This window comes from Gambusia affinis, linkage group LG16 (assembly GCF_019740435.1).
Source record: "Gambusia affinis linkage group LG16, SWU_Gaff_1.0, whole genome shotgun sequence".
Taxonomy (NCBI): Eukaryota; Metazoa; Chordata; class Actinopteri; order Cyprinodontiformes; family Poeciliidae; genus Gambusia; species Gambusia affinis.
In genome coordinates, this window is record NC_057883.1 from 21,481,601 (window position 1) to 21,497,040 (window position 15,440).

The following is a 15,440-nucleotide window of genomic DNA, read 5'->3' on the forward strand; positions in this document are numbered from 1 at the left end:
ATTTCTTGATCAGGTTATTTATCAATACAGATTTCCTTAATTATGGGAGATCAGTGATTGGAAGAATCTTATTTTGGACTAATGTCGGGTTCACATCGAGCCTGATTTGAGCCTCTGGTTTACATCCAAAGTCTATGTGGACGCGTGTGAGGGAAAACGTTTCATAGGTCAAGAGCTGCGCGACTGAAACGTTTTGAGCATCAACACGCAATCAAGCGTGTCCAAAGTGGCCAGTGCTGGAGTTGGAAAATCTGAACATTTGCCAATGGACGAAGAGTGTCAACCAATTATGGAGAGGCCGCAGTGTGACGTAGTGGCCTGTAGTTGGTGTCCTGCAAGGAGACTAAGCCTGGGTGAGATGACAACAGCGCCCAGCTAGCTTGTGAAACTCACAACACCTCTGAATTATCTGGTGAATTCAAACACATCGACATTCTGTTGATTTCCATAAATAAAACCGAGATACTATCAATATTTCATCTATCATTGTTCAAAGTAAGTGGGAGAGGAAAAAAAGAAAAGAGGCTCCAACACAAGTTGTGTCGTTATCAGCTGTCGCCGTTTTTGATCAACAGAAACTGAACACAAAGTGTTCAGCAAAAACATCTGGGCCTCCGTTATAATTGCAGAAGCTTTCACTACATAATTCTGGTGACACTCTCTCAGTACCATCCGCCATAGTACAGAGACCGGCAACGGAAAACAACGGCTTCTCCCACTTTGTTGCATTTGATGCACGTCGAGAGCAAAATGTCAAGAGTCTGGCTTCAAAGTGCAAACGCGGCCAACTTGAAGCTTCTGGCTCGTTTCTGACGCCTGAAACACGTTTGGTGTGAACGCAGCATAAAAGTCTAAAAATCAACCACTGTCCTCTTCCACCAGATCATGTTTGCAGTTAATAGTCACCCCACTGTTTCAAACTCAGCAATTTTCTTGATATAATTATAATTATATTGCTACATTTCAGACAAAAAAAAAATGGTATCGGCCAAAATCGACATTGTGAGAGAAGTGCAATCAGTGCACCATTTTTCCCCCATATCTTTCTAGATCTGAAAAATACTGAAGCAAAATTTCAGATAGGAGCCATGCTTTGTTTTTTTAACAAACCTGAAATAAAACAAATTTTTCAGCAGCAGCAGAGGTCGGTTTATTTCAGATGTTCAAAATTAAATGCAAACAATCCTCCTACTGAGGCGTTTTACAGCAACGTCTTCAGAAAATCTCCTGAGAAGTATCAAAATAAAACCCCAGAAATTAGAGACAAAATAAATACAAAATGTGACTAAATGAGGTCAGCTGAGATCGGTCTCCTCCCAGTCCGCTTCGGCCCAGTCGGGTAACTGTGTGGAATATTCAAAGTCCGGTCCTTTGTAGCGTAAAGCGTGGAGATACATGACCAGCTCCTTCTCCGTGGGGTCCGGTCGCACCAGCCTGCATTCGCTGCAGAGGTGGTCCCGGCTTCCTGGGGGACTTTTCTGACCCGATTCAGTTTCAGTTGATCCAGTACTCCGATGCTCCTCTGGTGGAACCTGGCTGGAGTTTTCTTCCTCTGTTTGTGTCGGAAAAGCGTTTGTTTTCTCTGCTTCCTTCGCAGCGCCGCAGTCGTCTATAATGTCCAGCAGGTGTAAACTTTCCTGAGAGCGATGTTCTTCCACTAAAGCCTGCAGCAGCTCTTCGTCGCTCTTCCCCACCAGGCCCCCTTTAGCCCTGTGGGGGCCCCAGGCGTGGGACCCATAAATGGGGTCGTTGAGGATGGGAAAGCCCAGGTACTGCAGGTGGACTCGGATCTGGTGTGTGCGGCCGGTGAGCGGTAAACAGCGGACTACGCTTGTTTTTCCGTTGAAGCTGAGCCTCTGGAAGACGGTTCTGCTCTCTTTTCCCTTCGGGTCGACCCGGCAGAGCCCGATTTTAAAGGAGACCACCAGGATGGGTTCTTCACAGATCAGCTCGCCCTCGGGAAATTCCCCCTCTACTCGACACACATACTCCTTCTCAAGCTAAAATAATAATAAAAAAATAAATAAATCAAAGAAAATGATTAGAAAAAAGCTTTTCTTAATATAAAAAAAATAATCGTATGGCTGAAAAACGTATGACAATATTTAACAGAGCCAGTTAAGCAAAGTTGGTGGAATCAACTAACTAACGCTTTTTGGTTGCCTAGCAACAATCTTGAGTAACTGGTGGTTACCTAGCAACAGTCCGCTGACCAATTTGGACAGCAGCAGTTTAAAATTCTGCCACAAAGACTTATTATAAGTGCTTAAAAATAAAAGAGCACAACATGGAGTGAAAACTTTGCATAAAAGAGAAAAGTTGGTAGTAATTCAGATATTTAAAAACAAACAAAAAAATTATTGATAATTATCAAATTAAATGTTTATATTGTGACACGTTTTTCAGCCATATCGTCCAGCCATTCATTGAAACAACATAATCAGAGCAGTAACAAAGTCAACATTGTACAAAAAAATATATACATTTTGCATTTAAGATAAAAAAAAAGGGTCTACAAATATTTCTCTCACGTAGGTCAAATTACGTATAATCTCCTATTTAGCAACTTTTGCTATCAAATTATTAGTTAAAAACACAGATTAGATATTAATTTGCATCTTTTAATACATTTCTGATACTGAATAAAAATGACCTTAAATGTGAATATTAGGCCTGTTACGATAATAAATTTTGCTGGACGATAAATTGTCCCAGTAATTTTTGCGATAAACGATAATGTTGTTTTGAGACCATTTTCAAATAATGCAATGATGATACAATAATGCAGGAACAAAATTCAAAGATCAAATTCTAACATTTAACACTGGAACTGGAAGATATTTTAAATATCAAAAATAAGTGAACAAAACAACAAAAATTACAAATAAAATGAATTATAAAGTCTCTCTAAACAAATTTTTCCTTCAAAAAAAGGGCTAGTTGAAACCAGAAGGAGGACTTTGTCATGGAGTCTTTGGTAGAAAGAGATGATAAATCATACAAATGGAAATTATTGAGATTGTTTTAATCAGCTCAATGCTTCAAGTATAAACCTAGATTAATCCATCTTTACTATTTCTGGTGTTTAAAATCCTATTTAAGATAAACAATGTTAGCCTGGCTGGGAGGCAAGTAAAGCCTGGTGACCTGCCAGGCTTATAATATCGGTCAAAACCTTGAATAATCAATAGATTAACCAATAACTAAAGTAATCGGTAGTTGCAGCCCTAATCCCGTCCCGGACATACCTGTCTGTCCCTCACCAGCTGGTCCAGCTTCTTGGACGTCTCCAGCGTCCGGGCAAATAGTAGCACCCCGGAGGTGAGTCTGTCCAGCCTGTGGACAGTGTGCAGCTCGGAGACGCCGTGCTCTTTGCCCAGGATGAAGATCACCGTGTTGTGGCGGAAACGGCCGCATGGATGGACGGGGATGGAAGCCGGCTTGTCGACCACGAGGACTTCCCCGTCGTCCACCAGGACCTTCAGCGGCGTGCCGATTACGGGAGGCTCATGGCGATGCACGGTGTTCCTCATGTGGTCGTTATTCTACAGAACAAACACTGCATCACTTATTTTAAGAATCAGAGCCATTTTGTTTATTCCTTTTTTTTAGGTTTTGAAGCAAAGAAACAAACTAACTTTTATGAGGGGAAACAACTAATTAAGGTAATAGTAGAGGTCATTTTAGAATACATGTAGCTAAACGCCATTAAAAGAGCTGTTCAAGAAATAACTACTTATGTACTGCTAATTAAAAGTGTTGTAACATTTTTATAACATTGTAAAAATCTTACTTGTAAAATGTTATTTACATTATTCACTAATGATGTAATCTCATTTTCATCATTTGTGTGATGTAAATGAGATTACATCACACAACTCACAGTGACGGTAAACCAAAAAAGCTAACTGCTGAAGATGCTGACTGCTTAACAAGCACAATCAATAGAAATAGTGACATATATGTTGCAAATATATACAATTTGTTTATGTATTTATTGGAGTTTACATGCATGTCTTAATAGGAGAACATATGGGCTGAATATGACTTAATCCAGGGGGTGGGGCTGTGGTCACCTCCTAACCACCATTTGGGATCGCCACTGCTTTAAATCATTTCTGGATTATTTTGTTAGGAGCTACTTTTGAGCCGTTAAATAAGCAGACACTAATGGAGTAACACTGTATGACAGTGAACTGGGATAATTGAATGTGTTTAATTTGATTTGAGTTGGATGTAAATGTTTTCTGACAGCACTGACCCTGAGCACCACGGACAGGTCATCCACAGGACTCTCGTTGAGCCGGATGCGGCCCTCCTTCGCAGCCTTCTCATAGTACTCAATGGACTCCGCTCTGAACTCGCTCTTGAAGACCTCCAGTAGGCTTTTCCCGATCCACCGGCCTTTGCAGTAGGATTTAAAGTCAAAGTAATACGGAAAAACTTTGCGCAGGCCGCCTTCGAAGAAGTAGGACGTTTCGTCGAAGTGTTCCTGGCTGAAGCTGACCCCCGAGTTCCGCTTCTGGGGCGGTGGGACGTACCTCTCCCCAGGACGGAGCTTCTTCCCTCCGGCTCCTCTTCGCTTCTTACCCCGGCCGCCTGTCTCCGGGGGGTCCGGCTCGTCGTCGTGTTTGCGTTTCCCGGTGTTTGTGTCTTCACCTGACGGAGCTTCGGGGGTCGTGTCCTGTTCCTGCATCGTTAAATTCCCCTGTTGAGACCACAGATGAATAAAACGGCTAATCAAAGGTTTTCTAATGTTAGCAGATGAAAATAAGCGAACAACATGCCTCCTAAAGCGACACTGGGGTTCCAGGAACAACAGAAAACTTCTAGCTGATGCACGCACATGCATCGCTTGAGTCTGGGCGCGTAGTGATGACGTAATTACGCGAGCCATCGTGACCCATTTGTAGTTCTGTCAACTGAAAGACGTTATGTTAGATCATTTTAATGTTTAAAAGACTTATTATGAATAACAATAATGATAAATTTTAATTTTTACATTTTAATTAATTATGTGTTAATTATGTATCTAATTGAGGCTAAATGGATTCAAATTAACATAAAACAATATTAATAAATAAGATTATAAAATAAGAATTATTATCGTGATACTTTGAAGTTATCATTTGTAAGATACCCTAATAATGGCAAGACAAAACTGTAATATTTAGCAGCATGCAAATAAAAAATAGGTTAAACACATGATAAACAATATTGAAATAGAAAGGGTATGAAATCTGATTTTTGGTATTGATGCATTGGAAATGTTAGCAATATTAAATCAAATTAAGGATTGTCGAAAGAAAAACAATCCCTTTTCTTCCATACATGAATTATGGCATGACATTCTGGGGAAACTTATAAAAACCAACACACAACTTGTCTACATGCTTCAGAAGAAAGTTATTTAATTTATAAATGCATCAGAACGACATCTAATCAATTAAATATTCATTACATTGCATATCTTAAAATTTTATGACTTAATAGATCTCAGAACGGCACTGACAATGTGCAAATTTTAAGACAAACTCTTTCTAAATTGTATGCAAAAATGTGTTTAGAAATTAAAGAAAAAAATATCAATTAAAAGAAAAATTTATTTTTAAAATAAATACTAAAACAATATGCTTCAGTTTGATATATGTGTGGAATAATTGTTGTAAAGAGTTAAAAATATTTTTCACTATGTAAATAAATTTTAAAAAAGTTTAGAAAACAATTTCCTAAAAAAATACATCAAGGTTTTTGGTTATCATTGTTAATTATCTTTTAAGTGTTTGTTGTAAGACACAGCTGGAATTCCTTTTGTTTTAGAAACACAACCAGGAAAAATGCTACTCCTTTTATTTTGACAATGTTGTATACATAAAAAACACTTGGATGGTAATGTTTCAGCTTAAAATAAATCAAAGTGCAACAACTAATTTTCTAATGTGATTTATTAAGAAACAAGATTTACACACTTTATACAATATTTCTGTTGTTAAAGATATCCCTCAAGGTTTGGCACACCGTTGTGTTCTTAGAAGACGAAGCTTTCTGTCTGCCAAATATGGATTAAAGTGTTTTAATTACAGAATAATGGCTTACGCTCGGTAATGATTGCTTTTCTACACTGCAAAAACACAAAATCTTACCAAGTATTTTTGGTCTAATTTTTAGTGCAAATACATATACAGAACTAACTTACAGACAACTTTTCAGCAACCTTTAGCAGCTTGTTTTAAGTAAATAATTCCTTAATATTAATGATAAAAGTACTAGCTCAACTGGCAGATTGTTTCACTTATAATTAGCACCTTTTAATCAATATTAAGGAATTATTTATGCAAAGAAACCTCTTAAATGTTAATTAAAAGATTGTTTTGTCTCATTTCAAGTGTACTAAGATATTTACTCTAGAAACTAGACTATAAATGCTTTTTGTTTTTGCAGTGTAGAGATTACAGTTTTCTTCCCTATAAAAAAAAGTTCTTTCTCATCCTCGCCGCTGCTTTGCTTCGTCCAAGAACTCTAGAATAAGGTTATCCAGTAAACCTCAGGTCAGTTATTCAGTCATTTATTAAGTTAGTCAAACTGTTCAGGCGAAGCGAGAACAGCGGTGCCGCTGCGGTGCCAGTGGAGCAGGAGGTCAATAACAGGAACTGTTGTGGTTCCCCAGAGATGCAGCTCCACCGCCCCCTGCTGGAGGTTCAGCAGCACTGCAGTCAGAGTTCGTCTCTGCAGGCAGAAGAAAACACAGCAGATTGAAGTTAGTGAAGGCAGTGGGCCACCAGGGGGCGCATGTGAGGGCCTCAGAAAGTTGGGAGGAAGACCAGGGGGGAAAAAAGGCCATAATAAAAAAAATTTTCCATCATAATTTTTGATTTGAAGTTATTCAATAAATAAAAAAAATAAAGATAATTGATTTAAAAGTTATTTGTGATGCTCATTTTCTAATTGGCTGCCAGTCAGTACAGAAAAATAGATAAATTAAAGCAGATAAAATAGATTATATTAAATTAGATAACTTAAATTAAAATAGATACGTTATTAATCTACCTAAAATAGATAGGTAGGTTAAGTTAGATAAATTAAATTAAATATAATAAATTAAATTACACAAAATAAATTAAATTAGATGTATTAAATTCAGATAGATAGAAAAAATACAAAAAAAGGGAACAGAAACCATAAGAACTGTGGGAATAAAATACACTTTGATGTCATTAATATTAAATATTACATATTTTCTTACTGACAAAATAATTGTGATAAAAAACTGAATTATCTTTCAATAAAACTTTCCTCCACAGAACTGATGGCCATCTAAAATCAGAAAGTTGAGGAAACGTTTATGGAGAAGTTTGTGCCGTTTTCTCACCCCGGCCACTGACGCCTCTTGTCGGTTAGCGGGACGTAAACAACGCCCATCAGCGCCCTCTTCAGGAAGGTCCCGTCGCTTTGTCGGTCGTACTGCTCCAGCACCTGACTGCCACCTTCAGGTCCGACTGGAAGAACCAGACGCCCGCCTGGCTTCAGCTGCTCCAACAGCTTTAGTTAACAGAAAAACAAAATGTCTCAAATATGAACTTTCACACACATTTCACTCTTTAATTATCCTGAAACAGACAGACAGATCATAGGTGGACATATTTCTGTAAAACAACTTGATAATGTGAAAATCTGACTTGAAATGCAAACGTTTCCCGTTTTCTGCTTTCTTTTCTTTAGAACTTTTTAGACAAACAAGAAACTATCTTTAGTTTTACATTTTAAAATTCAGACAAAATCTAACTTTGGGTAGAATAAATGAATTCCTGACTCAGTTCTGCTGATTCAAGAGTTCCTGTTTCCAAATTTCCCAGAGAGCTAAGCTAACATGAACTTACAGCTTTGGGAACAGTCGCTGCAGCTGCACCAACATGGATGGCATCGTACGGCGCTCCATCTGGATATCCAAGTCTTCCATCCCCAACTATAATCAGATGGAGTTTTAACCGCTACTCTAGTCACTCCCTGCAGCACATTTTAATTAGAAACATTTAAAAATTATCATATTAAAGTATTAAAAGTTTCCCAACTCACCAACGAATCTAATGCGTCCAGATGACAGCAGTTCTGGGTCGTCATTTTGCACATTTTTTATCGACTCCTGAACAAGTTCTTCAATGTGTTCGATGCCAACAACTCTACCAGTGGGTCCCGTCTACTTGGTAAAGAAAAACCAAAATCAGTAGTTAATCTGTACGTCTCCTGCTAATCATTAGGAATAAATAAAAACCGCTATGCAGAGTTTCTACAAGTCTGAACGGGAAGTGATCCGCGCCATCTTGGTAGGCAAAGATGTCATGAAATGTCCACATTTCGTCAAGTCTGAAAAAATTGGTGTCAATCAACTTGATTAAATTTGTGCAGTAAATAGTTTTTACTTGTGCTGCTTTTGCTTTCATATTAATCAAAAGGTCATCCAAATGTTTGCGCTATGTTTGTGAAGAAAAAAGTTTCAATTGTGCTGCTATCATTTTAAAGATATTAATTTAAAAAATTCCAGAGGTCATCAGAGGTCAAGCATATCTGCCTAACTCACGTCTACAAAAATCAAACAAATTTGGTGTCGATCGACTACATTATGTTTGTGTAAAAAAATAAATTGGGATACATATTCACAGTTATTTATTCACATAATTCTACTGGGTACTTTGTAACTGACAGCCATTTTGGCAGGCAGTTGCTATGGAGTTGCTATGACAACAAAAAACAAACCACAGGCTTAGAACTAGCGCTCACCTTGTTCCTATCTAACTCATAAACATTATAAGTTCATTACATTTTTTGAGTGCTTTATCAACCTCTCTGTAATACTAAGATAAATATCAGTGATGTTTACTGTACTACTTACAGTCAAATTAGCAAAATTAGCTTAGCTAATGTAGCTTTTTTTTCTGCTAGCTAAGACAGACATGTAGCCTACGTGTTTGTAGTTTATGTACTTACTCTACCGGTCACCAGAACCTTGTTATTCACATGAACGGTTTGTACATCCTTTATGAATCCGTTTAAACATTAATTGTACGCGTCAATGTATTGTTTTCTCACAACGGGTCAAGAGTATCCACGTATTTTCTTTTTGTTGGGTCAGCAATGCTTTCCGCTTCGGCTGCCTGCTAAGATGGCGCCGATCACTTCCGGATCAGACTTGCGTACATATGTATTAGACGCTTAGACATAATCTTTTATGATTAGATGTACCATTCTTGCAAAACAGGCGGTTAAATATCCACTTCCTGAGCCTACATCCAGTGCCGACGCTCCTTCGACCAGCTTATCGCTCAGCAGCTCCAAAGCATGAGCATGCTGTGAAATGAAACCAACAACAAACACTTCTGCTTCATTTTGCTTTTTTATGAGGATAAATGATCAACTCTCTCTCTGTCTGTGTATTGTATCTGTTTCCAGTCGGCCTTACCATGTGTGGAGCGCTGATGGTTGCCCTGAAGCCTGTGAGAAGTAAACATTATTACTACTGCACATCTGCAGCACATCTGCAGCAAAAGGTGTTCACTGTTAGTGTGAGTCAAAACACTAAATCCTGGGGTTTATAACTATGATTTACGTCTCAAACACAGATACATCTCAGTGATTCAGAATGTCGCTGAAAAATTAAGATTCACAGAATCTGGTGTAGTTTAATGATGTCGGAAAGAGAGCCAACAAAGCACAATTATGCCTGTTAAAATAAATTTATTAATCAATAAAAAATGTTCTCTCTTGAAAATTGCCTCAAAACAACAATGTTATTGTTTATCACAATAATTTTTGGTACAATTTATCATCCAGCAAAATATTCCCCAAAAATGTGCTGTAAATGTGTTATCTTTAAAAAAAAGCAACACAACAGCCTTGTTTCACTGTTTAAAGACAAAACAGAGAAGTTACAACAATTTTGTTGTTTTGAACATAATTTTATGTATTTTCAGTTTTTATATTTTTTTACAGCTTAACTCACATCCTTTTTTCCTGTGCATTTTTTTTTAAATATAAAACTAAATCAAATGCATTCTACTCTTAAGGCTGAATTAATTTGCAAAGTACATAAGCATAAATGGTTAACGTTGAGATGTTGAAGAGCTGGAATAAAGTCTACCAATTTATAATATTAACTACTCTAGATATTGAGCCACAATCAGGAGGAATAAACGCTTGGAATTACATCACTGTTTGTGTGTAACTCAGTATTCGAACTGAATCACTGGAATAAAATGACTTTTCTATTTATTTCATATTTCCTGAGATGCACCGGTATGTGTTCATAAAGTGTGACTAGATGGAGTACCTATTGTTTGTGGAGAGTCTGCATAAGCATAGTCTCTGGAGTAAAGTCCTCTGTCAGTGGCCAGCATGGCGTCAAATACTCTGCCGCTCCGGATTACTCCGTTATCTGAAGGGGAAAATAAATAATAATTTATCCTACACTGGTACTCAAGGTGCCAGCAAAAAGAAATAAACAGGCAAGCACAGACGTATTTAGATTTCTGACTTTGAAGAAATCAATAAAAACATTCTGTGTCTTTTAATTTTGGCATTTAGCAAGTAAAAATAATTCTGGTTTTCTGAAGTGAACTAAAAAGTGATAAAGTTTAGTCTGAACTGAGATCAAACTGAAAGGTTATGGCAGGCCATTTTAACATAAACTCAGCTGAGTTTTGACTAGAAACAGCTACATTTTGACTCTTCTGAGTAGAAAGAACAACAATTCAAGATATCTTCTTCACCAGGTGTTTGCTTATTGCTGCTGCTGCTAGTCTTGGGGACCTGACAGGGAAAGTTTGCCAAAATGGGAGGGGCTTTGTGATAGCAAGCGTTTAGGCACCTTCCAAATGTCTGCCCAGGGAAATTCAAAGACTCCTTAAACATGCATAAACAAATCTAAACAAATCTCGATGTATGTTTTTGATGAAAAATTTACATTACAACATGATATAAAGCTTTAAAAAGTCCATTTTAGATCATATCTCCCCTTTGAGCAATCATTTCTACCAGTATGTCTCAATGTGAATGTGGAATATTTAAAGAAAAACGACAGAGAAACGATTCCCACGGCTTTGCCCTTCAAACCAGTACCTCTTAGTCTACTGATGAGCTCTGGGTGCGTTTTTCCGCTGGACATCCACGCCATGGTGCGGGACAGCAGGACACCCATCGGGACTGCCACTGCTGCAAAGCGCAGGGCAGCGTTCATTTCCCGGGTGTCCAGGCGGGACAAATTCAGGCAGCTTTACTCACCAACAGCATTTACAAAGAAGGCGCAGAAACGCTCTGTGTGCCGAAATGCAGAACAACGGCGCAATTTTTAATAAAAGCACTTGACAGTCAGCTAGCTAGCGAGCGGATAGCTAAAGTTCAAGCTAATAAGTAACCGTAATATAAAAGTAGAGCTGAAATAACGGTGATTTTCTCGTCACATTTAAGGTTTATTCTCGTGAGTAGAGGAAGTATTAATGGTTGTTTACCTTTGAAGTTGGTCACCGTCCCTTTAAAGCGTTGAACACTTCCTGACTGTCATCCGAGCTACAGAAGCCGTTAGCCAATAGGATCCTGACTTTACACGCCGCAGGCATTAGTACATAGAACACGCGCCTTGGTGCCCAATAGAGAAGCGGAACGTCATAGTGTCCGCCATATTGTGAGTGGCAACTTTTCAGTTCACTCCCACTTGAAAATGTGGTTTTCTGAGGTTAAAAAACATCTAACTGATTTTGACATATCTTTTCACATTCAGTAATATATTTTTACATATATTAAAATATACAATTGATAGCACAACTCATACTAATTCTGTACTAAAAACAAACCTGTATATACTTTGATTTCATCTAGAACAATTCACTAAAGCTAATTTTAAGTTGACTCAGTTTGCAAGCTAAAATCTTGTTTTGTCATAAACTATTTAAAATAGTTTGTTTAAATGGACGAATAATTTTAGAGCAGTTTAGAGAGTCTAGAAAGGCACAAGTCAGTGAACATAGCAGAATGAAAGATTATACTGGTTAGCACTCCTTTTTTATATATGATATTTCCTGCTGATATAATTTTTCAGAATTTTATGTGTCTGCTCTTTGCTAGTCTTATCCTATTGGCAATTTTTTTTGTGTGTGTGTTTGTAGCTTTAAAGGTTAAAAGATATGTATTTTATATTTATACTTCAAAGTCCTATATGGTATAATTTGTTTAGTGTTATTAATGATTTGCTTTGTAGCAATTTAGTCAAATTTCCCTCAGTATGCCCTGCCTTTTGTTTGGTTCCAGTTGTAAATAGAAAAAAGTCAGGTAGTCCAAGGTTAAATAAAGAAAGATTACTTTTTATTAAAGTAATCTTTTTATCTACAGTTAACATTTATGATGATTATTATTAATTCATATAGTATAATATCATTATTACTGTAATATTATCATTACTTTTTATTTATCATAATTTATTACTTCGTATCAGTAATCATGGTTTTCGGTTATTAATTTCTATGTTATGATAAGTAGCGAAATAGATAAAATTTTTAGCTTTTGATCATATAACTGGACACAAATCTCTTGAAATTACCTTCACAATATGGCGAAGAGGTCTACGTACGCACTCTTACGCCGCGTGTACGCCTCTTTTACGTGTTTGAGTGATTATCCAATGAAATCTCAAGAACGTTTGATTAACAGCCGTGACGTCCAAACAAATTCTCCCTGCGATTTAAAGCAGTGTTTGGACGACACAGTTAGCTGCTGAAGCTAAACTTCTGTTTAACTTTATAAATCATCGTAAATACATATTGACCAGGTGATATTATCTACCAGGTAAGACTCGTTTGTTAATGTTATTTGATTTGTGTTGTCGTTCTTTAGTGCTAATATGTCAGAAGAACATTTTAGATGCGCAGAAACATCCATGGAGGTTATTACTGTCTCAGGAAACGGTGAATTTCGCTATTAAAGAAAAAATAACGATCTAAAACCGATCTCTGTTCAGCGCTGACTGGACAAGGATGGTTGATAATTTCGACGGTCAGGATGTCCAAACCAGCGGGGAATTGTGGTCGCAGATCTGCTCCAGCCTTCCGGAGGTCCAGACTCCCGAGACCAGCTCGGAGTTCACGGACTCCTTCCACCCAGCAGCCCACTATGAAGTCCAGGCTGGTGCACAAGTGAATGGGACCAGTTCTCCCAGTGCTCAGTGGAAACCCATGGAGGACTCCGAGTCTTACTTAGCCAGTTTAGGTATTTCTGTTCAGCTCTTTATCTGAAAGAAATGCACTCTCGAATACAAACACTGTGTAGATTACGAGTTAAATGATGAGTTTCTGTTACAAAATCACAAAAAATGGCTAACTACAAACATTTTGTTGACGTTCCCATGAAATGTTCAACAAAATATTATTGTTGAACTTTTTTTTCATGGCTAGAATAAATTGCTTGTTGTTTTAGTCTTAATTACTGTACAAAATAATAATTCATAACAGAGAATACATAAAATTACAATCTAAATAAATTATATCCAAATTATAATGGTTATCTGAACCTTTATACTGGTATTTAGAGTAAATAATGTATTTATTCTAAGATTTCTTTTGTTTTTAGCTTTCTTGTCACATGAAAGTGTTTCAGAAGATCAAGACATGTTTAATATTTGACAAAAAAAGCCTAAATAAATTCAAAAAGCTGTTTACAGTCAATGAGTTTGAGTCTTAAGAGGAAGCCAGACATCCAAACCAATATGATTCTTTGTGAAAATATAATTCTCCCCCTCATGAGTCCTCATCACTGTCAGATCTGTAGAATTAAGAAATTACTTAAATACAACTTATCTGGCAGCATAAAGTAGGTTAAAGTAACTAAAGAAGTAGAAACTAAATGAAAATCAGTAATCTATTATGGAGTATGGAGAACTGATCCTGCCAAAACTGACCATAAATGAATAAATAATAAGTGAGGAAATAAGACTAATTATTTTAACTGATTTATTTACAGTTTGTTTTCCTTATGTATTTATTTGTTTGTTTGATTATTTGTTTATAGTGAATTTTGGCAGGACCGGTCCTCCATATACTGTGGTTAAATGGACCCCCAGTCTTACAGCTGTGTTTGTAACTGCAAACTGACATATGTTTCTCATTTCTTTAGATTAGTACTTATTGTTTTCTCTTTGAGAGCTTTTAATCTACTTTATGCTGTCAGCAGTGTTACTAGTAAATGTTGCAGTAAATAAAACATTAAAAGCTGTAAATGTCTAGATGGAAAATAAAATTAAATATTTCCATCTTGTTAAGGTTTTATTAAAAAGTTTGATGTGTGCTATTTTGTAAATGAAACATTTTCATTTGGTTTTAAATGACTAAATTTTCTGCTGCATCAACGCTGATCAAACTGCAATGATTCTAATAATTTAAGACTCGTATATTTTGTTTCTATTTTATCACAGAAAACCGTTTGAGAAAGATAAAGGGTCAGTCCAGTGACGTGACCTCCAGAGACATCCTGCGCTCGTTGTCTCAAGCTAAGAAGGAATGCTGGGATCGATTTCTGCACGATGCCCAGACCTCAGAGCTCTTCCAAAGCGACGACATGGATGAGAGGTAGGATCATCTAAATCTGTTAGTTTTTATTTACTTCCTCACTTATTCATGTGTGTGTGTGAGACTCAATCAGTAACCGCTGCTCCTCTCAGTGCTCTGGAGCATTTCAAGAGGTGGTTAATCCCAGAGAAGGTGGCCATCAGCGCGGAGGAGCTGGAGTATCTCCTGAGGCCGACCCAGAGTACAGAACCGACCGGATCAGTTCACACGACACACGAAGAGGAGACGGCGAGAGGAGAGCAGAACGGAGAGGAGGACGATAGCAGCTCCCCAGAGAAATAAATGTGTAAATATTCTGTACGGAAGTATTAATCTGCCAAGTATTCTGTAAAAATAATTTCCTGTTTACCTTCCAGTGGAGATGTCGGGTTCATCTGCCTGTTCTCCTGTTTTTGTCTTAAATGTCCATCTTTTTCCACAAAATGATGTATAAAAATATACTTGTTCTCATGTGCTTCTCAAATTTGCTTAAATAGGAAAACCACAATAGTTGGAAATACAAAAAGCTGTAAATATTGCAATAAAATACAAACCACATTTTGTTTTTTAAAATCTCACTTCCACAAATCAATATAGCTTTTAGAAATTAATGCATCATTTTATGTTTCCTTTTATTTTCAGCATAATTTTACTTATTTTTAAATAAAAAATGTTGTGACTGTTGCTTTGCTTCTTGCATGCAGTTAAAAATGAGAAAAATCTGATTTAATGTTTTTATTATTGGAAAGAAAAAAAGATCTAGCCTGTTCCCTGCAGGGGGCGCCACAGCAGATCAGCTGCCTCCAGATTAGATTCTCCTGACCTGTGGCTGTTAATTTTAACCAAAAAATATTTGGA

At 37.1% G+C, this 15,440-nt stretch overlaps 3 protein-coding genes across 6 annotated transcripts; 1 reads left to right on the top strand and 2 right to left on the bottom strand.

The window, feature by feature from the left end:
* Nucleotides 1–1,125: 1,125 nt before the first annotated feature.
* Nucleotides 1,126–4,889, bottom strand: rpusd2 (RNA pseudouridine synthase domain containing 2). The gene is made up of 4 exons (XM_044143530.1): nucleotides 4,788–4,889; nucleotides 4,262–4,708; nucleotides 3,249–3,545; nucleotides 1,126–2,000 (listed from the first exon to the last, which is right to left on the bottom strand). The coding sequence occupies exons 2-4, from the start codon at nucleotides 4,694–4,696 to the stop codon at nucleotides 1,296–1,298; spliced, it is 1,437 nt and encodes a 478-aa protein (XP_043999465.1). The 5' UTR covers nucleotides 4,697–4,708; nucleotides 4,788–4,889; the 3' UTR covers nucleotides 1,126–1,295.
* Nucleotides 4,890–5,927: 1,038 nt separating this feature from the next.
* Nucleotides 5,928–11,616, bottom strand: pcmtl (l-isoaspartyl protein carboxyl methyltransferase, like). Of its 4 annotated transcripts, none has more exons than XM_044143532.1 (9): nucleotides 11,499–11,616; nucleotides 11,110–11,304; nucleotides 10,322–10,426; nucleotides 9,455–9,486; nucleotides 9,238–9,342; nucleotides 8,074–8,194; nucleotides 7,878–7,963; nucleotides 7,370–7,539; nucleotides 5,928–6,726 (listed from the first exon to the last, which is right to left on the bottom strand). In XM_044143532.1, exons 2-9 carry the CDS (start codon nucleotides 11,225–11,227, stop codon nucleotides 6,714–6,716), a joined length of 750 nt encoding a protein of 249 aa, XP_043999467.1. In that variant the 5' UTR covers nucleotides 11,228–11,304; nucleotides 11,499–11,616; the 3' UTR covers nucleotides 5,928–6,713. The 4 variants fall into 4 exon arrangements, with proteins under 4 accessions (XP_043999467.1, XP_043999469.1, XP_043999466.1 ...); XM_044143534.1 differs by having other exon boundaries at nucleotides 11,110–11,202; nucleotides 11,499–11,562; XM_044143531.1 differs by lacking the exon at nucleotides 11,499–11,616 and having other exon boundaries at nucleotides 11,110–11,492.
* Nucleotides 11,617–12,681: 1,065 nt separating this feature from the next.
* On the top strand, nucleotides 12,682–15,333 carry ccdc32 (coiled-coil domain containing 32). Its single transcript, XM_044143408.1, has 4 exons — nucleotides 12,682–12,828; nucleotides 13,001–13,248; nucleotides 14,450–14,603; nucleotides 14,696–15,333. Exons 2-4 carry the CDS (start codon nucleotides 13,017–13,019, stop codon nucleotides 14,883–14,885), a joined length of 576 nt encoding a protein of 191 aa, XP_043999343.1. The 5' UTR covers nucleotides 12,682–12,828; nucleotides 13,001–13,016; the 3' UTR covers nucleotides 14,886–15,333.
* Nucleotides 15,334–15,440: the final 107 nt, after the last annotated feature.